Raw genomic sequence first — 19,859 nt, forward strand, 5'->3', positions numbered from 1 at the left:
TCTCTGATATCTTTTACTGATACCCATAGGATGAGACAGACTAGACAAGTGATATTAATACATGACCATAAGGAGAATATTAAGTAATAATAACTCACAAGAACAAAAATATAAAAAATAAATTTAATCTGAAATAAATTTTTGATACATTGAAGTATCCTAAGGTACATGTGTTATACATGATCTGACTCATTTGTAAGCTTCCACAAGAACTTTGAAAATATTCTTAGCAAGAGTATCATTGGATTGGGGTAGAAAGTACAAACTATAGCTTCTGTCTTGGGAGGTCATCTCATCCTAGTAGAACAACTTCTGAAAAATTCACACTACCTTCACTTTTGTCTGTTTTGTTATTGAAATGATTTATAACCTCACTTACCCAATAACAGTCATTTTTTTTCTAATCTTAGGGAAACAAACAAAAATAAAGGACACTAGAGCCAGGCACTGTTACCTTACACCTGTAATCCTAACTACTCAGGAGGCTGAGATCTAAGGATTGTGGTTCACAGGCTGCATGGGCAGGAAAGTCCATGACAGTTTTTTTTTTTTTTTGCTAGTCTTGGGGCTTCAACTCAGGTCCTGGGCACTGTCCCTGAGCTTCTTTTGCTCAAGGCTAGCACTCTACCACTTGAGCTACAGAGTCACTTGCAGCTTTTTTTCTTTTTTTTTTTTTAAATTTAAATTTTTATTTATTTTTTTTGTGAACATACTGTACAGAGGGGTTACAATTACATGGGCAAGATAATGAGTACATTTCTTATCAAGCATTGCAGCCTCCTCCTGTGTTTACCCTTCACATCCCTTCCCAGCCTCCCCCTGCCTCCCACCCAATCCCCCCCCCCACCCCCCCCCAAAGTTGTAAAGTTCGTTTTTGACATGACGACTTGTACTTCTCATAGTTGCATCGGGTCCACCTGTATCCTTAAACCCTTAGATAAGTATTTAAATGTTTTTTTCTTTCATGCATTTGTTTCTAACTCATTTATAAGATTATTTCTTTGTAGCTTTGTATGTCCCTCCCCCACAGTATAACCCCTGCTTTCACTATATTTGATGTCGGTATAATTTGTGGAGGAGATGGGGAAAGCAGCTTCTTTTTTTCTATGTATGTGGTACTGAGGAATCAAACCCAAGGCTTCATGCATGCTAGGTAAGCACTCTACCACTAAGCTACATTCCCAGCTTCCATGAGACTTTTATCTCCTATTAACCGCCAAAAAAACCCATAAGCGGTGCTGTGGCTCAAAGTGGTACAGTCCTAGCCTTGAGCAAAAAGAGCCCAGGAATAGTGCCCAGGCCCTGAGTTCAAACCCCATGACAAAAATAAATAAATAAATAAATAAAAGGCACTTCCTGATAAGTTCTTAACACATTCTGGTGATAAACCACCTGTGAATTGTCTCTTCCTTCCCTAGACATAAGCTTTAGACCAGAACTCAAGCCACAAGCACATTACCTGAACATATCTGACACATCTACAGTTGCCAGCCAAAAGCTATAGGAGTTGGCATAGTAATTACAAGTTCCTCGCCCATGACATTCGATGAAAGGAGCAGAACGGAACTCTTCCAAACAGGAACCAGGAGAGGCCAAGGCTTGTCCTGAGCCCTCTGCCCCTGCACTTGTATGCTAGAAAAGACAAGGAAAATTTGTCACCAAATCCACATGCCAGAATATCTTAGTGACTATCCAATGGTATGTATTGAACCTAACCAAAAATTCAAATTCAGTGAAAGAGACTAGCCCCAGAGGTAAGAGTAGTATTCACATCGATGGCAGTCAACAAAAACAAGAGGCAGACTATAAAAAGGTGCCACACATAAAAATGTGTGTAAGGGAGAACATAGTGCTGGGAGGGAAGCTGTCTGAGATTCAGTGAGCTCACTACACACCTGAGAGGAATTACTGGAATTGGGGAGAAATGTCCATATGAAAAAGAGTCAACTATGCTGAGGATGGCAAAGACAAGTGTTTCTTACCATCATAAAGGAATAACCGATCCACAGAGATTCCCATCCTTGAGGACAGTGGGGAATCTGGATGGTCTGACTGTGAACTGCAATCACCACAGCTGGAGCTTCACATACTGCACATCTGGTAAAGAGAAGAGAAAGAACAAAATCTACAGAGTAAGTATGTGGGAAATGGCAATTCTTCTTGGGAAGGTTTCTTGGTAGGGGGAAAATGCACTTGGAGAACTACTTTTGTCTTAGTACTATCTTCCAATACGTACAATAAAATTGTAAATAATCTAAAATGTAATCTAAAATGGTAAAGTTTTTCCTAAAACTGATAGGTCTATATGTTCCATTACATGTTCCATTCTGCCTTAAATTTGTATTTAAACTTGCTACAGTCAATGTTATAATTGCTGTAAGAGTTTGGCTTAGAGTGTTACACACACTGCTTGCTGTCAAAGTGCCCAGCTGGAGGTTATACATTTAGTAATGCTGCGATCACATTTTTTGTTGGTTGTGGGGCTTGAACTGGGGGCCTGAGTGCTGCCTCTGAGCACTTTTCCACAAAACTAGAGCTCTTCCACTTCGGGCCACAGCACCACTTCCGGTTTACTGGGAGTTCATTGGAGATGAGTCTCCCAGACTTTCCTCCCCAGGCTGGCTTTGAACTATAATCCTCAGCCTCCTGAGTAGCTAGGTTTACAAGCATAAGCCACCAAAGCCTGGCTGAAACTAACATTTTCTTAGGCTCTACTTATTTTTTAAGCCCAAGAAATATTTATTAACCATTTGGCCATATTTGGATAAGTGCAAAAGATCCAAAATGTGGGGCAGGAACCCAGGCACTTAGAGATGTGGGTGTCACATGTATAAAATAGCAAAAGCCTGAATGTGGCTACCTCCATCAGATTTTTAGTAGACAGCATGAAGGACCTCATAAAATATGACTGAGGGTAATTTTGCAGTTCACCTACATAATAAATTTAGAGGATGTTTTACTCCTAAAATTTGAGACTGACAAAAAAACACATACACACACATTCCCAAAGGTCTTATAAAATGTATTTCTTCACAATTGGAACAATAAATTTATTACTGTGAACTAAATTTAATCTTAACATGCAATGGCAAAGAAACTGCATTTTCAGACTGATGGCATGGTTCAACTGGTAGAGTGCCTGGCTATCCAGCATATAGCCCTGAGTTCAATCCCTAGTACCAACCAAAACAAATTCCAGAAATTATACATTTCAATGATTTGTCCTTTACAATACTATAATCTCCAATGATGATCAGAATAATAGTGGCAATATATCATTTAGGTGACTAAGTTAAATGAGGATTCCAGGGTTCAAAGAATATTTTATTAATGGTACTGCTTTCCTTTTAGCTATTTATGTGACAAATGTCACCTGTCAGTTTCTGCTTCCCACAGCTCATCAATTGCAAATCCTATGTATCTTAATAATATGATACATGTCCCCCACTGTGAGATCTAAGGCATTCCCATCTGGGCTACAACAATACATTCAATTTTACTGTTTTCTGTACCACAGCACTATCCTTTTCATAATCCATGCAATATACTCTTGGCTCCTTGATTCTCCTTGAAGTCTTGCTCAAATTTTTGGGAAGAGGGACTCCTCAGAATATACCAAATAAACCCCAAACTATGAATGAAAGCATAACACTGAAACCATTCTACAATCTAGGCTCAATGTAACTATCCAATCTTTTCTCTCCACACAGGTTTTAAATATTACATTCTAGATACATTAATTGATCACTTCTGCCTATCTATTCTCTCTGCCTAATATGTCCCTTTCCCCTTTAGAGCTACCCTTTCAATCCATCAAGCACATATAAATTGGAATTAACCATCCTGTTCCCTTGTTTCAAAAACATTTTCATTTGAATTATTGAAGCATTTAGCCCAATCTTGATGTATATCAGATTTCTTTATGTATGGATTTGTCTAATGACTAAGCTGTAAGTTCTCTGTATATAATACTATGTGTATCAGTGGACCTGATCAATATCACATTCTCAATAAATAGAGACCAACTAAATACTGGAGTAAATATTAAAAGAGATCCTTAATATCTTTTTATCCTGAGTAATGTCATCTGATTATTGGCATTGAAATGGCTTCTGATTAAACTGAGGATTGGTAGAAATCAAAGCTAAAACAATGTCTCACCTACTAATAAATGGCTCGATACTCTGGCCTTTCAGAGGTTCCATGTTCATTGGCATAGGTTTTGGGGTGGAGAGCCAATAAGAGTAGTCATTTCTTGAAGCAAAGTTGCAAACATTATTGATATTGCAGAACATGAAAGGCATGGTACTGAATCGACGAAGGCAGCTGCCAGCAGTTCCTAAGAAGAAATAGCATGAAAAGATAAAACTTTATTATTTTTTGTGCCAGTCCTGGGGCTTGAATTCAGAGCCTGGGTGTGGTCTCTGAGCCTTTTTGCTCAAGGCTAGCATTCTAACACTCAAGCCACAGCTCCACTATTAACTTTTTGGTGGTTAATTGGAGATAAGTGACTAATGAACGCCAAATAGCTTAAAAGCACAATTCTCACATCTCAGCTAGGATTACAGGCATGAACCACCACTACCTATCTTTAGTTTCTTCTAAAATAATAATAATAATAAAATAACCTTTCAAAAAGAAAAGCCAGGCGGTAATTGCTAACATCTGTAATCCTAGCTACTCAGGAAGCTGAGATCTGATGATCACAGTTCTATATTAACATGCTTGAGGGCTGGGAAGGTGGCTCAGTGATAGAGCGCTTGCCTTGCATGCATGAGGACCTGGGTTTGATTCCTCAGCACCACACAAGCAAAAAGAAAAAAGCCGGAAGTGGTGCTGTGGCTCAAGTGGTAGAGCGCTAGCCTTGAACTGAAGAGCTGAGGGACAGTGCCCAGGCCCAGAGTTTAGGCCCCACGACCGGACCCAAAAATAAATAAATAAACAAATGAACATGCTTGATATGGTCTTCAATTTGGATGTTTCAAAAGGATATTGATACATCAGCATATAAAGAACTCAAAAAATTAAACACAAAGAGAAAAAACAATACAATTAATATGATCTGGTAGACAGTTCCCGAAGAATAAATACAAATGGCCAATAAATACAAGAAGACATGTTGGATATGCTTAGCTGTCAGTGAAATGTAAATAGAATTATATTGAGATTCCACCTCACCTAGATGACTATCATCAAGAAAACAACAAATGCTAGAGGATGCAAGGTGAGGGGATAGGAAATTTACATAATGCTGTTGGGAATATAAATTAGTGCCACCACTATGGAAATTAGAATGCAGAAAAATGTAACTACCACATCACCCTGTTTTATACCACTTCTGGATATGGACCAGAAGGAGTCAAAGTGAGCGTACAGTAGACATATATGTTTACTGCAACACAATAACCACCACAGCCAACGGATAAAAGCAATCTACGTGCCTATCAATGAATGAATGTATATTAGAAATTTCACATATACACTCAATTGAATTTACTAAATCATAGAACAGAACAAAATCATCATATCTTTTGTTGGGAAATGGATGGAACTAGAGCCAGGCTCATAAATATTATATGTTTTCAAATCTCATAAAGAGAATCTAGACTTTTTTTTTCTTTTTCCTTATGTGGTGCTGAGGAATCGAACCCAAGGCCTCATGCATGCAAGGCAAGGGCTCTACCACTGAGCCATCTTCCCAGCCCCAGAATCTAGACTTTTTAAGACATGAAAGGAGAAGGAGGTCTATTTTAGGAGAGGGGAGAGATAGCAAGAAAGAGGGTTCAAGAGAAGGTTATGAGGTGAAAATGATCAAGGTACATAGTATGTAGGTATAAAAACATGATAGCGAAATAGTATTTTGTACAATTAACATAGGCCAACAAAAGAATAGAGTAAGTACACTTTAGACATGGTTACTCTAGCATCCAACAGAAATTTCAAAACAAACCCAAAATGCACAGAAAAAAATAAGATGCCAATAATCTCACCCAAATCTTGGCCGTGGGCTCTTTTGTTTCCTTGCACATACAAGAGAGAAAAACCTTCATAGATCTGGATCGTTCCATGTGGGCATTGTGGTGCATCTACTGTCTGGCTGTGACGTGTGATGAGGAATCCATGGGCAACAGAAGAACTTCCAGGGGGACCTGGAGGACCTTGCAGTCCATCTGGCCCTGGGGGACCATCCAAACCCCGGGAACCTATTTCCATGAAATCATCAGTATACAAGATTAAATAAGCTCTGAGCCACTATTATGGCTATAGACAAAACATAATGATCTCATTTGATGAGATAATTTATTCAATGTTTACAGTCTTATTAAAGGCTTTGTCAAATATTATGGGTTTAGAAACAATGGTCCTCTGCTCTTAAAGTGATTAAAATGTATATGTTTTCTTCTGGCATTGCCTGAAGACATTAAACACTGGGGAGGCTATAAATTATCAAATTTTTTACTATAATACTAAAGGAGTCTGAACCCCATGATCAATGTTCAGCCTGCTGTTTGTTCATCAATGGGAAAGAAAGATATGGTTTCTGTCAGTCTGCCAGCTGCAGTGCTGAAAATAAATGTTCCTTTAACTCTACACGTGAAAGCATTCTCAAATACACCTATTGTTTACAAAATAGACAAAGCATTCTTAAGAAGACTTTTCAAAATGTTTATTTTAATCTATCACTGGTTTTCTTCCCTGTATAGTATCTTGATTTGAGCTCACCTAAAAGTATGTATGTATAACTTTAATTTTTAAGAACTTTCATAGCTATGCCTGCCTGATTAAGGTGACACTAACTTCTTTCTTTGCTAGAAACACAAAATTAATGAATCGGCAGATTATTGGCTTTAGGAAGGCCATATGGATCTCTACTTTGCCTTGTTGCTCCTGATATTTATTGCTGGTACAGACTTTTTATATTTCTATAATTTAGACTTTATATTATCTAGAGTTGACAACATGTATGAACAATCTACTGAGTTAATGATCTATTATAATTTATGAATCACACATCAATTTGTTTTTATCCAAGTTGAATTAATTTTTTAAGTTGACTATACATGGAAACTTATTTATGTTTTGAAGTACTAAGTTTGAACTCAGAACCTTGTGCTTGCTATGCAGGCACTACTTGAGTCACACCTCCAGCCCATTTTGTGCTGATTATTTTTGAGATACTATCTCATCTTTTCCCCAGGCCAGCCTGGATCATATGCTTACTGTTTACACTTCCTGCCATCTCTGGATGACAGCAACTTTTTTGTTGTTAATAGTCTTGAATTTTTTTTTTTTTTTTTTTTTTTGCAGGAACTAGCCTCAAAGCCCAATCCTCCCAATCACGGGCTCCTAAATAATTAGGCTTATGGGTATGATTTTAACTGGTCTGGGTCAGGGGAAATTTAGTAGATGGCAGACTCAAAACATTATCAAAAGTATCTATATATTCATGAATGTCTGTATATTAATATCATCTCATCAACAACCTTACAAAATTCTCTGGGTATCAGTTTTTACAATTTACAGTTATTTTACTCCACCATGGAATAATTCTCAGGTATTCAAGGGATATGTCAATGATGTACGAAAATGAGGTGTACAGAACTGGGGATGTGACTCAGTGGTAGAGTGCTTGCCTGAAATGTACATAACCTTGTGTTCAAGCCCCAGCTCTGCAATAAAGAGGAAGAATGAGGAGGAAAAGGAAGCAAAATATGAAAGATAAAAAAAGAAAAAACTACTCAACCACATAATTATAGTGAGTACTTTGGAGAAAAAGCTGGGCTTCCCAGTATTCTACAGACGCACAAAAAATACATTTGTAAATTGTCTTATAGTAGAAAGTTTCTTTGGCTCTGCCTTAAAAAAAAATCTAGCTCCAGATTCAACAGCCAGCTGTACATAGTATTCAGAGGAAGATAACACAATGGAGGCCTTGAATGGAGGCCTATATCCAAAGTCCTCTCAGACTTAAAAGACCACCATTGCTAATGTAAAGTTAACTTTTCCTTCCTTCCTTCCTTCCTTTCCTCCCTCCCTCCCTCCCTCCCTCCCTTCTTTCTTTTTCTTTCTTTCTTTCTTTTCTTTCTTTCTTTCTTTCTTTCTTTCTTTCTTTCTTTCTTTCTTTCTTTCTTTCTTTCTTTCTTTCTTTCTTTCTTTCTTTCTTTCTTTCTTTCTTTCTTTCTTTCTTTCTTTCTCTTCCTTCCTTCCTTCCTCTCTCTCTCTCTCTCTCTCTCTCTCTCTCTCTTTCTTGCTTTCTTTCTGTTGTTGTCATCGGTCGTGGGGCTTGAAGTGTGGGCCTAGGCGCTGTCCCTCAGGTCTTCAGCTCAAGGCTAGTGCTCTACCACTTGAGCCAGAGTGCCACTTCCAGTTTTCTGGTGGTTTATTGGAGATAAGAGTCTCAAGGTTTTTCCTGCCCTAGCTGGCATTGATCCCTAGATCTCAGCCTACTGAATAGCTAGGATTACAGGCATGAGCCACTGGTACCCAGCAAGGTTAACTTTCTTACCGGGCTGTCCTGGCACACCTGGGTCTCCTTTGCGCCCTCCAGCACCATCAAAACCAGGGAGTCCATTACGTCCAGGATTTCCTGGTGGGCCAGTAACACCTACAGGCAAAGAAATATGGTTTTTATGCATTTTTCTTGTTGCTATAAACGTGATATACATTTATACATCAGATAAAGAGTAAAATTCTTTTTGAATAATGTCAGAACTTCCCTTGGTCTCTCCCAATTTTTCCCTCCTATCCCCACCCACAAGTTGTAGTTCATTTTCAATATAGTGTCTAGTGAGTATCACTGCTGTATTTGTTCTCCCTTTGTCTCTCCATTTCTATGAGCCCTTACCCTCCTAAAGACAGATAAATGAACAAAGAAGACAAAAGGGAAAGAAAACAAAAACAGCAACAAAGTGGGAAAAAACTCATTTCTATTTCTTGGAGTTTATTTCAATGAATATTATTTTAGCATTCACACTCATTGAAACCAAAGAAGAAATGAGGTTTTCAAATATGGGTAGATTAAGTTCACATGGAGATAGATTTAGGAGACTTAAGGTTTCTAAAACAATGAATTCAAAATCCAGTTTTGTCTTAAAACCAGCTAAATGAAGGGATTGTTCAGATCCAGGACAAAAGAAGTAGACAGGATTTAGCTTATGATGTACAAGACACTATGTCGAAAAACAAACTACAATTTAGGCGGGGGTGGGGGTTGGGGTGGGGGTGGGGGAGTGTAGTTGTGGAGATGGGAGGGAAGGGATGGTAGGGGAAAAACAAAGGAGGAGGCAATAATGCTTGATAAGAAATGTACTCATTACCTTGCTCATGTAATTGTAACCCCTCTGCAGTATTTACACAATAAAAAACTTATTTAAAAAAATTACAATATAAAAAAATTTTCACTTGTTTTGGGGAAAATTTCTCAATATGGCTGCTATATTATATTTACCTTGCAAACCAGACAGGAAGGCAGGTTGTAACTTTTGTTATCTATCCCATTATAGATAGGGTTGTTACTGATAGGTACACTTAATTTTTGGAAAGACTGCTACCCACTTGGTAACAGGGGAAAGACTGAATTTTATCCTAGCTTTAATTTATTTTGTAATCAATGCTGGCTACAAACATACAGTCAGTCAAAAAATTGAGTAAACAATAGTTTAAAAGTCAAAGAAGATTTGAGGATATATCTCACTAGTGAAGTGTTTGCATAGTATGCACAAGGTCCCGGGTTCAATTCTGTGCTCAATTTCCAGAGGATCAGACTGTAATAGAGAAAGTACTAGATCTTTTAAAAAATGTTTATGTATTTATTTATGTATGTACTATCTTTAAGTAGTTGTACAAAGGAATTGCTATTTAACAAAGCATTTTATGAATACAATGCATCTCAATTAATAAAAGTCCTTTCAACATTCTCTCTCCTTCATTCCTTACGCATCCCTTCTCTCCCTTTTCTTAATTTTTAGGCTATACATTGAGTTCTCCACTGCATTCTCCCCCTTTTCCTCTCCATTCTTCTATGCTTTTCCCTTTGCCCCACCCCTACTACACCCCTTCCACATACCCACTTTCTGGTATTTATTGTGTTGATCTTTGAGTTTGCCTTTCTACAAAATTACAGTAATTTCTCCCTTGCATCTATCATATTTCAGTTATAAATCTTTATACATTTTCATACCACCCAATGTAATTACTTGTAAGTTTATGAGATAAACCTAGCTTTCACATACAAGGGTAAACATGCATCCTTTGTCTCTCTAGGCCTGACTTACTTCTCTTAAAATGCATATCCCTTTCACTATAGTTCTAACACTAGCTTAATCATTTAAATAAGAATAGGCAAATGAGCTTCAAAAATGTGTAAGAGCCTATAAAAATTGGGACACGAGAAAACTGAACATTTTCTAGTAAAAAGAAATGAGCTAAAGTGGCATAGTATTCGACTCGTTGCTGTGACTATTGTCAGAGACAAACTTTGACATGCAAAAGAAGAAACACAGAACATATTCTCAAGTAGACAGGCCTTAGGAGATGATCTACAGAGGTACCTGGTAAACCTTGAGGGCCCGGTAATCCTGGTGGACCTTTTAACCCAGGTGGACCAGGAACCCCTGGAGGACCAACATCTCCTTTGATTATAATACTCTGTCCTGAAGGACCAGGTAACCCAGGAGGACCTAAAAGACAGAACACACAAATGTGAATTTGAGGAGGAAAAACACCAGAAGAAACTGTCTAAAGTGATCTGAAGTCAGAAGAAAAGAGCTGTTATGGGAGAAACATATCCAATAGAAATTTGATTGGGAAAACTACTATTATCTCACCCAGTTGAATGAAAAATAAGTAAGATTCTTAGGATAAATGGAAAAAATTAGAAATATCCTATCTGCTTTGAAGTCATGCACATTACTCAGTTATCAGAAGTCCTAGTTCATTATTAAGCTAAGACAATAGTGTTGGGGAAGACAATCCTCTTCTCTAAAAAAATCCATCTCATTTCAGACACTATTTGCAACTGTTAATCAGCATAACACTAGTAGGGGAATTCAGCAAATACCTTCTGACAGAAAACCTTTATAAGCCTCAGTTAGGAAAAAGAAATAGTTGAACATAAAAAAATATATCAACATGGGCTAGGAAGGTGGCTCAGTGGTAGAGCGCTTGCCTTGCATGCCTGAGGCCCTGGGTTCGATTCCTCAGCACCACATAAGCAAAAAGAAAAAAGTTGGAAGTGGCATTGTGGTTCAAGTGGTAGAGCACTAGCCTTGGGCTGAAGAGCTGAGGGACAGAGCCCAGGCCCAGAGTTCAGGCCCCACGACCGGACCCCCCCCCAAAAAAAATTTATATATACCAACATAAGGCTTGTGATCTGTTTGAATATGGGTCATTTATATAAAAGTCAATAAAAATCTCAGGCTCTGCATCTATCTTAAAATGTAAAATTCTGATATCAATATGACATTAACAAAATAGAAAGTTTAAGAGATTTGAAATTGTTATTTAGACTATGATGGTTTTGGGTAAAAGAATGAAATCTCAAATTCTTTAATGTGTCTATGTATCAGGTATAATTAACTTCAGGAATAATTCTTACCTGGTGGGCCAGTAAGTCCTGGTTCACCCTCAAGACCAGTTGAACCAGGTATTCCAATAGGTCCTTTCATGCCTGCAAAAAGGATATACACAATTGCACAGCAAAGCAATGGGCCACAGAATTTACTCAAAACAAATCAGAAAATGGGTATCTTGTCATAAAGGAGTTTCAATAAAGAGAAACTTCAAAACATCCCTTTATATACCTGGGAATCCTGGAACACCAGGGAGTCCAGGATCTCCTTTCATTCCATTGAGACCTGGTCGGCCAGGGTTACCCTGAATTTAAAAAATCATTATTGTTAGAAAAAATGGGGAGAAAAAACAGTAAAGGTACTGCATAGTGGTTAACAGCACTATATTTCCACTTCTAGGATTAAAATCCCAACTTTGCCTCATGTTATGTTACATGAACTAGGTTAATTAATTTTTTGATCTATAGTTGTTTCACTTCTAACATGCAGAAAATAATATTACATCTATTTCATGGAGTGGTGGTAAGGATTAAATGACATGGTATATACTAAGCGGTATGTAGTAAATGTTTAGAAAACAGTTTGGCATGATGCGTGTATTAAATAAGCAGTAGCAAAAGACTTTTTTCAGTGTAGGTCTGAGGTACTTGCATTAGACTTATATATATAGAAACAATAAAATTACAAGACTTAGCAAATATATTGTAAGGCCTGTTAATTGGTTTGAGAGCCACAAAAAGTACAGAAAGCAAAAGAATGAAAAAATAGCTCTAGAATAAATCTAAAGGAAGAATATAGACTGGCAAGATCATTTAAGAGGCTATTGTACTAGTCCAAATGTGGAACAATGAAGCTTTTCATAGTAAGAATAAAAGTGGGGTAAGGTAAGAATGTCAAAATACAAGAAAGTAGTTGAAAAAAAGAGGATACTGGAAGCATGTCAGAAAATTACAGGATTCACTTTAAGAGGGCTACGAAATCTGCAATATGAACATCAGAAATAGTGATGGCTTAAAAATTCAAAAATCACTGGAAAAATGAGAAATCATGAGTCTGTACCGGTAATGAGTATGTGCATAAATAGGAAAGAAGGTAGGATTCTTGCTTATAGTAGGGCTGACTAGTACATGTGGAAGTAGTGTTTGAGATGCAAAGTGATTTTGCCATGTTCAGAGTAGGAGTTGGCTGAGGCAAAAATCATTAATGAATGTCAAACTGAAGGGGAAAATCTGATGATGAGCATATATTTGTATGGTCTTAAGGTGCCTTCCCACAGTTTTGCTTATGAATTGCAAAGGGAAAATAGCAACTATACAGGGGAGAAACTAGACAATAACTTCATTGGGTTATCAAATTAAAATCATAAGTGAAGAGGCATGTGGGCATCACAGGTCTCTTACATATTACTTTGAGGAGGATATAATATCACTCATGTATTATTCCATCTGAGACTGTATAACCTGAATCTAAATATGAAGAAGCATCAGACAAACTGGCTATTCTATTTTTAAAATGGGGAAGGCTACATTTAAAAAAATATATCAGGGTCATGAAAGAAAAAAAGGCTTAGGAACCCCTTTGGATTTGTGGAGATCCAAAAATGATTTGGTCTATCCTGAACCAGAAGAATAAATGCTTAAACATTTTACTATGGTCAATTAGCACAATTGGAATATGAAAGATAGAAATTAAAGTATTAAGTCTTCATTAAACTTTATGAAATACATAGCTATATTGTAGTTATATAAGATTGTATCTCTAGTCTTAGAAAATATGTATTGAGTACTAAATGGCAAAGAGTCAAGAAGCAACTTATTCTCATATTTTACAATATATATGCACATGTAGTTGTACGCATGTAAATGCACCCATACAGAAAGAGCACAAATGAAGAAAATATATCAATCAATAATTGTGAATGCAAAAATACATGAAGAAGAATGAGGTAAGGAGTGAATAGAGAATAAACATGAGATGACTACATTTTTAAATCTAAGTAACTAGAAGAAAAGTAATGCATGGGAAAAGGTTAGATACTAGAAAACATGAATAATTAGGACTTATTCCACTATAAAGCAACCTTTACAGTTAGAAGACAGCTCAAATAGTCTTAGTTGTCAAATCTACCAAACATCTGTTTAAAGGAATGAGGCCAGCTTTGAGGATCCATAAGAAGTATCTGACTACAGGCCATTCAAATTAAGGTAAAAAAGTTCATGTGTGAGTAGATAGGCTGTTAAAGACTATATGCATATACACATGTATAAAATAATAATATATACACACATAAATATATATAATGTGTGTATGTGTATATATATATGTGTGTGTGTATGTGTGTGTATATATATATATATATATACACACACATACACACACATATATAAAACAGAAACTCAACAGTTTTTTCTCCTCAATGACATAAAGCAAAAGTATACAGTGAAGCTGAATTTTTTTTTTTTTTTTTGTCAGTCGGGCTTGAACTCTGGGCTTGGGCACTGTCCTTGCACTCTTCAGCACTACTGCTTGAGCCACAGTGCCACTTTCGATTTTCTAGTGGTTTATTAGAGATAAGAGTCACAGACTTTCCTGCCCAGGCTGGCTTTGAACGGTGATCCTCAGATCTCAGCCTCCTGAGTAGCTAGGATTACAGGTGTGAGCCACTGGTGCCCGGCTGGAACTGAATCGTGACATTAACTCTTCTCATTTCAAAGTCTAAACTATAGTTACATAATTACCTCCCACAAGGTGGACAAATCCACATGCAATGTGCTGATATACATGTCTCTTTTGCTATAAAATATCAAAGACTTTTCAGTGGAACACTATAGAAAACTAGCTTTCTATTTCCTTTTTAACTTACTCCAAGCTATGCATGGGGTCTTGTGTAGTGAGTGCTAGTTAAAATGTGATAGCTGTGTATTCTCATTTTGAATGCAAACACCCACAATCCTCTTGCAAGTGTCATGCCTACTGCTATTTCTTACCGGGAGTCCTGGTGGTCCTTGATCTCCTTTCAAGCCAGGCAAGCCAGGTTGCCCAGGTGGGCCTGGGTTTCCCTTCTCTCCTTTAATACCTCCATTTCCAGGGAGACCCCGTGGACCTTCTGGACCTGGTAGACCTTATAATGCATAACAAATGATCACATTTCAGTAGAGCATAACTATCAGCCTTTTAAAATATTAAATAATTACATATTATTTGTGGACAAAAATCAAAGCTATATTATATATAGAGAATTATGATGAGTTCCTTCCTAATCTAAATTGGGCTCAGCTCTTTTTGTTATTCATGCTGTTTTGTGGAATTTAAGCATTTAATCCCTTTTAGTTAACGTTATGCATATTTAATTGACTAGACAGAACTATTCTCAAATTGGAGTGTGCATGCAGCAGAATCATGTGTGGGTGGGGGAAGGTTGTAAAGATTCCTGGACTACCCCCAGAATTTTGGCTACAGTAAGAATGGGGAGGCATCCAAGAATCTGCATTCTAATGTGTCCTGTAGAAACTGAATCCATTAAGTTGTCAGGACCACACTTAAAGGACCTCTATGTTAAGGCAATGGTGAATTCAAGCCATTTGTCTTACTCTGGTTATAATAAAATCACTTTGAGCTCGAGGTGTAAAACTTTGCTTGCCTATAATGCAGAAAGTTATGGGTTTGAGTCTCTGTATTGCAAAACATTAAATTGCTATATTTGTAAGAAGTTACATTTTTATCCAGTATATATTTCTATGCAATTGTTTTGTGGTGCTGAGAAATCAAACCAGGGACTGGCTCAATACATCCTACTATGCAATTCAGGTATTTAAGTCAGATAACCTTAATTTTTTGAGACATGGGATATATATATATATATATATATATATATATATATATATATATATATATATATACAGTAAAGATACTGTACAGAAGGATTACAGTTACATGAGTTACAAGGTAATGAGTACATTTCCTATCGAACATTGTTAATTCCTCCTTTGTTTTCCCCTGTCATCCCTTCCTTTGCCACTTCCCAACTCCTTCCTCACCCCACCCCTGACATGGAGGTTTTTTAAAGTGTGAGAAATTTATCATTTCAACAAGTACTTTAAAAACTTTGTGTGTGTGTGTGCGTGCATGCATGTGTGCGCGCACGTACACACACGAGTGTGTGCCTGTGTGAACATTCCTGATTCTTTTTGCTCAAGAATAATGTTCTACAATTTAATTCACAAATCCACTTCTAGGGTGTTTTTTTTTAGGGGGGGTAGTTAATGAGAAAGTCTCACAGACTTTCCTGCTGGAACTGGTTTTGAACCATGTCCTCAGCTCTCATCATCCTGAGGAGCTAGGATTACAGGGATGAGCCACTTATGTCCAACTAACACATACTTTTTAAAATGTTTTCATGGACTGTGGCTGTGATTCAGTGGTATAGTATGTGCCTTCCATACATGAGGCCCTGAGTTTAATTCCTAGTACCACATGAAAAGTTTGTATAGTTTTTGCATTATAAATCTTTTAAGAAAAAATAAACATTCTGCATATCTTATTAAAAAATGAGATAATTTAAGATGGAATTTTGCTCAGCTATGTTTTTAACCTGTCAGGTCCATTAAGCAAACTGGTGGGCCAGACTTGTCAGGAGGTAGAAAATAGGTTCTACTTGTTTGCATCATATTTAATGATGGTGGCTGATACTAAATACTACTGCTTTAAGAAAACAATGACAAATACCTAAATAATGAACAGTTAATAGCTACCACATATATTTTCTCTCCAGTACTCTTAGGAGTTTTTTTAAAATTAATTTCAACAAAAATGAAAAAAAATGGGTATTATTTTTTAAGAAACTATCAGAGGTACATGAGGTCCCATTTATATATGGACAAAGGGTCACCATTTTGATCTGAGATTAAATTCAGACTTTAGTTCTCCTTCCAAATTCTTAGGACTCTTAATCATTGCCTACATAATAACAAGGCAGAATACTGAGTGATTAATAGCACTGGACCCTGGAGTTACAAAGCTGAGTTTGAATTAGCTATTTGACCCTAAGAAGATCATTCCTCCCTTTGGCTTCAAGTTCTTCTTTTTATGAAACAGAAACAAGAATAACATCTACTTTACTAGACTGTCGAAAGAACAAAATGAAATAGCATAAATAAATTACTTGACATAGTGCCTGGCACTCAGTAAGAACTGTGAATGTTTTGTTATTTTTATATTTATTTTTTATATTAAAATATAAACTTTTTTTTAACATTTTAGGTGTTTTCTGTGATTTCATTATTTAACACTACTTTATCTGCTACAAAAGAATACAAAAATTCATGATAGTATAGAAATCATTTTCACCTCTAAACAAGTTATTCATATAATCACTTTAGCCCTTTCCAGTAATAAACAAAGTATTTGGATATTTGTTACTTAAAAAATGCTGAAACAAGGATACAGGTTGACCCACTGTAACAATGAGGTGTACAAGACACTATGTTGAAAACAAACTTTACAACTTGGGGGGAGGGGAGGAGCTGGGGGAAAAGGAGTTGGCGAGGAAGGAATGGTAGGGGGAAAACAAAGGAAGGGGTAAAAATGCTTGGTAGGAAATGTACTTATTATCTTACTCATATAACTGTGACCCCTCTGTACAGTATCTTTACAATAAAAATATATTTAATAAAAAACAACAAAACAAAACTACAATGGCTTGGTTCAAATATACTACATAGAATTTTCTAAACAAACTTACTAGTTTGTGTGATTTAGGCAAGAAATCAGGTAGCAAATTAGCTTATTAAGAGAAAAATAAGTTATCACTGAACCAACCTGATAACAATGACAAAGTAAGATCTACGATGGGAAGAAAGAAACTTTTGACTACTATCTTCTGCATTTTGAAATTAACAGAACATTGTATCATTTGAGGGTAAAAAAGTCTGCTCTTTTTGCAATTAAAAGAAAATACTTGGAATTTTACATTTAATTCAGACCTGCTGTTTAGAGTACTTCAAACTTAAACTAATGAGATGCTAATTGCATAAGAGATATATTTGTTTTCTTTTTTTATACTTTTTATTGTAAAAATACTGTACAGAGGGATTACAGTTACATGAGTAAGGTAATGAGTACATTTCCTATGGAGCATAGTCGCCTCCTCCTTTGTTTTTTCCCTACCATCCCTTCCTTCCCACCTCCACAACTACTACCCCCTCCCCCCTAAAACCTCCCACTCCCACTGAAGTTGTAAAGTTCGTTTTCATATTTGTTTTGTTTTAACAGTACTGAATAGTTTTCTTCTTGTATTATTGAAAAGAGCCATAAACACAGAGCTCAAGGCAATATGATGCAACAATTTTTTAAAAATCTATGTAGAGATTATAAATAAACCAGCTTCATGCCTAAAAACATGTATTACTGACATCTAGAAGGTAAATGCACGTGTATATACATTTAAAATTCAGTATGTTTCTATGTAGGATTAGCTATTATAGAGTCAACCTAATAATTATTCCAAGCTCAGTTACAAACAATTCACATTACCTTCACCAAAGTGGTAAAACCCAAGTAGCTGGTATTTGAGAATAGCCATACTATTAATGACTTCTGAGATAGCAAAACAAAGTACATTTCTCTTATCACATGTAAAAAGCATTAAAACAAAAACAAAAACAAGAACTGACCAGTGAAGAGTCTAACCTTGAAAACCTGGGAAGATCAGATTCACCAAAGCCCAAAGATCGATGTTAGCAGTGTCAGACATCACACAGTACAAAATAAGATTGAGTTAGAAGTGGTTCACATTATACCACAAGTTAAACAATAATCTTCTTTGCCAGCATTACTTATACCTATGGCATAATCAGCACGCAAACATAACCATACAGGAGTATAAAGAGCCAAATCTTTTTCAAATAGGAAATATTCTAGAGAATAATATGATTTTTCACTAATCTAGAAAATGGAAAACTGTACTGAAGGTATCATGTTAATGCTGCTACTGTGGTTTTTCAAAAGTTAGCTTCTCAAAACATTGAAGTTGGTAAGCTAGTACTATTTCATTGATAGCCTCCACTTAACAAAGGAGTAATTTTGGATAAATGTTTTAGGTCCATCTTGGCTTCTGCCATCCTTTAATAAAAACTGAAAGTGACAATTTCTTTATATAGTCAAACTGATACAAAGTGAGAATAGTTAACTTTAAAATCCTCACTTGCAAAAAACAAAAGAAACAAAGAAAAATCTAAAACATGAGTATAAACCTATCCCATAAAGCCATGTTCTGATTTTTTAAAATAATTCATCAGGAGACTACCTTCTGTATATAAATATCTGCATAAGTACTACAAGAGAAAAAGCCATTGTATATTTGAATACTGATGAAACTGAAATTCAAGATTCAAATTTTCAAAATATATGAAGACTATCAGTGAAGAAGTACTTTAAATTATTTTGGCATGCAATATCCTACCCAAAACCACAGAAAACATTATAATTTATCATTATTATTATTATTATTATTAAGCACACATCTTACTTCAAGTTATTCAGTATTTAGAGGATCATTAAATAAAAAGATTTAAAAGCCTATAAGTAGAACATTTCTTGGTTAGTATTAATTGACTATAAACAATTTTCTTTTCTTAAAAGTTTTGCTATGATTTTTAAACATTGGACATTAGCAGAGAGAATAAATTGCACTAAAGAACTATGACTCAGGAGTGAGAAGAACTATGATTTTATACTTGGCTCTGCTAATTAATAACTAGCTGTGCATTACAATCTCTTAGAGCATAATAGGAAAACAGTGTTACCTATCTTAACCTTTCTCATGTGACTGATTCATAATGAAAATCAATTTTTAAGATATAGACCTAATACAGAGTACAAACCACTTACGGAAAGGCCAAAAAGAGAAAGAATCAAATCTTCCCTTCAAGAAGTTTACAGTAAAGTAATTACTTGATGAAAGAAATGGTAGCATGTCATTTATACATAGGAAACATTATTGTTGCTGATAAAAAATACAACTTTTCATGTTAATTTGAAATTTAGATGTATGTATGCATATATAAAGATTCCATAAGGAATTCAATTGGAAGATGTTGGACAATAACAAATAGGAGGAAGGAGAGAGACTAATAATAGTGAGTACTTCTGATTTAAATATATTTATGTGTGAAATAACATGGTGAACTTCTTGGCACAATATGAACTAAACCCTGATGGTGGGAAAGTAGTAGGACTGTTGTAGAGCAGGGAGGACAGCAAGGGATGGGGAGAACAAATGGAAAGGGTAAA

At 36.1% G+C, this 19,859-nt stretch overlaps 1 protein-coding gene across 5 annotated transcripts in view; it reads right to left on the reverse strand.

Moving 5' to 3' along the window:
* The window catches only part of Col4a5 (collagen type IV alpha 5 chain), a 205,850-nt gene that overhangs the window by 1,438 nt on the left and 184,553 nt on the right, over positions 1 to 19,859 (reverse strand). For 3 of the 5 annotated variants that reach the window (XM_042690045.1, XM_042690043.1, XM_042690041.1), the window contains 10 exons: positions 18,258 to 18,266; positions 14,558 to 14,691; positions 11,802 to 11,874; positions 11,597 to 11,668; positions 10,551 to 10,679; positions 8,507 to 8,605; positions 5,991 to 6,203; positions 4,162 to 4,339; positions 1,983 to 2,097; positions 1,460 to 1,632 (listed from right to left, as the gene is read on the reverse strand). In XM_042690045.1, the coding sequence (XP_042545979.1) occupies positions 1,460 to 1,632; positions 1,983 to 2,097; positions 4,162 to 4,339; positions 5,991 to 6,203; positions 8,507 to 8,605; positions 10,551 to 10,679; positions 11,597 to 11,668; positions 11,802 to 11,874; positions 14,558 to 14,691; positions 18,258 to 18,266 (1,195 nt within the window). The remainder of the gene's footprint in view (positions 1 to 1,459; positions 1,633 to 1,982; positions 2,098 to 4,161; positions 4,340 to 5,990; positions 6,204 to 8,506; positions 8,606 to 10,550; positions 10,680 to 11,596; positions 11,669 to 11,801; positions 11,875 to 14,557; positions 14,692 to 18,257; positions 18,267 to 19,859) is intronic. The other 2 variants (XM_042690044.1, XM_042690042.1) reach the window with 1 other exon arrangement.

Source organism: Dipodomys spectabilis, unplaced genomic scaffold, assembly GCF_019054845.1.
Source record: "Dipodomys spectabilis isolate Male_0828 unplaced genomic scaffold, ASM1905484v1 ptg000132l, whole genome shotgun sequence".
Classification (NCBI taxonomy): Eukaryota; Metazoa; Chordata; class Mammalia; order Rodentia; family Heteromyidae; genus Dipodomys; species Dipodomys spectabilis.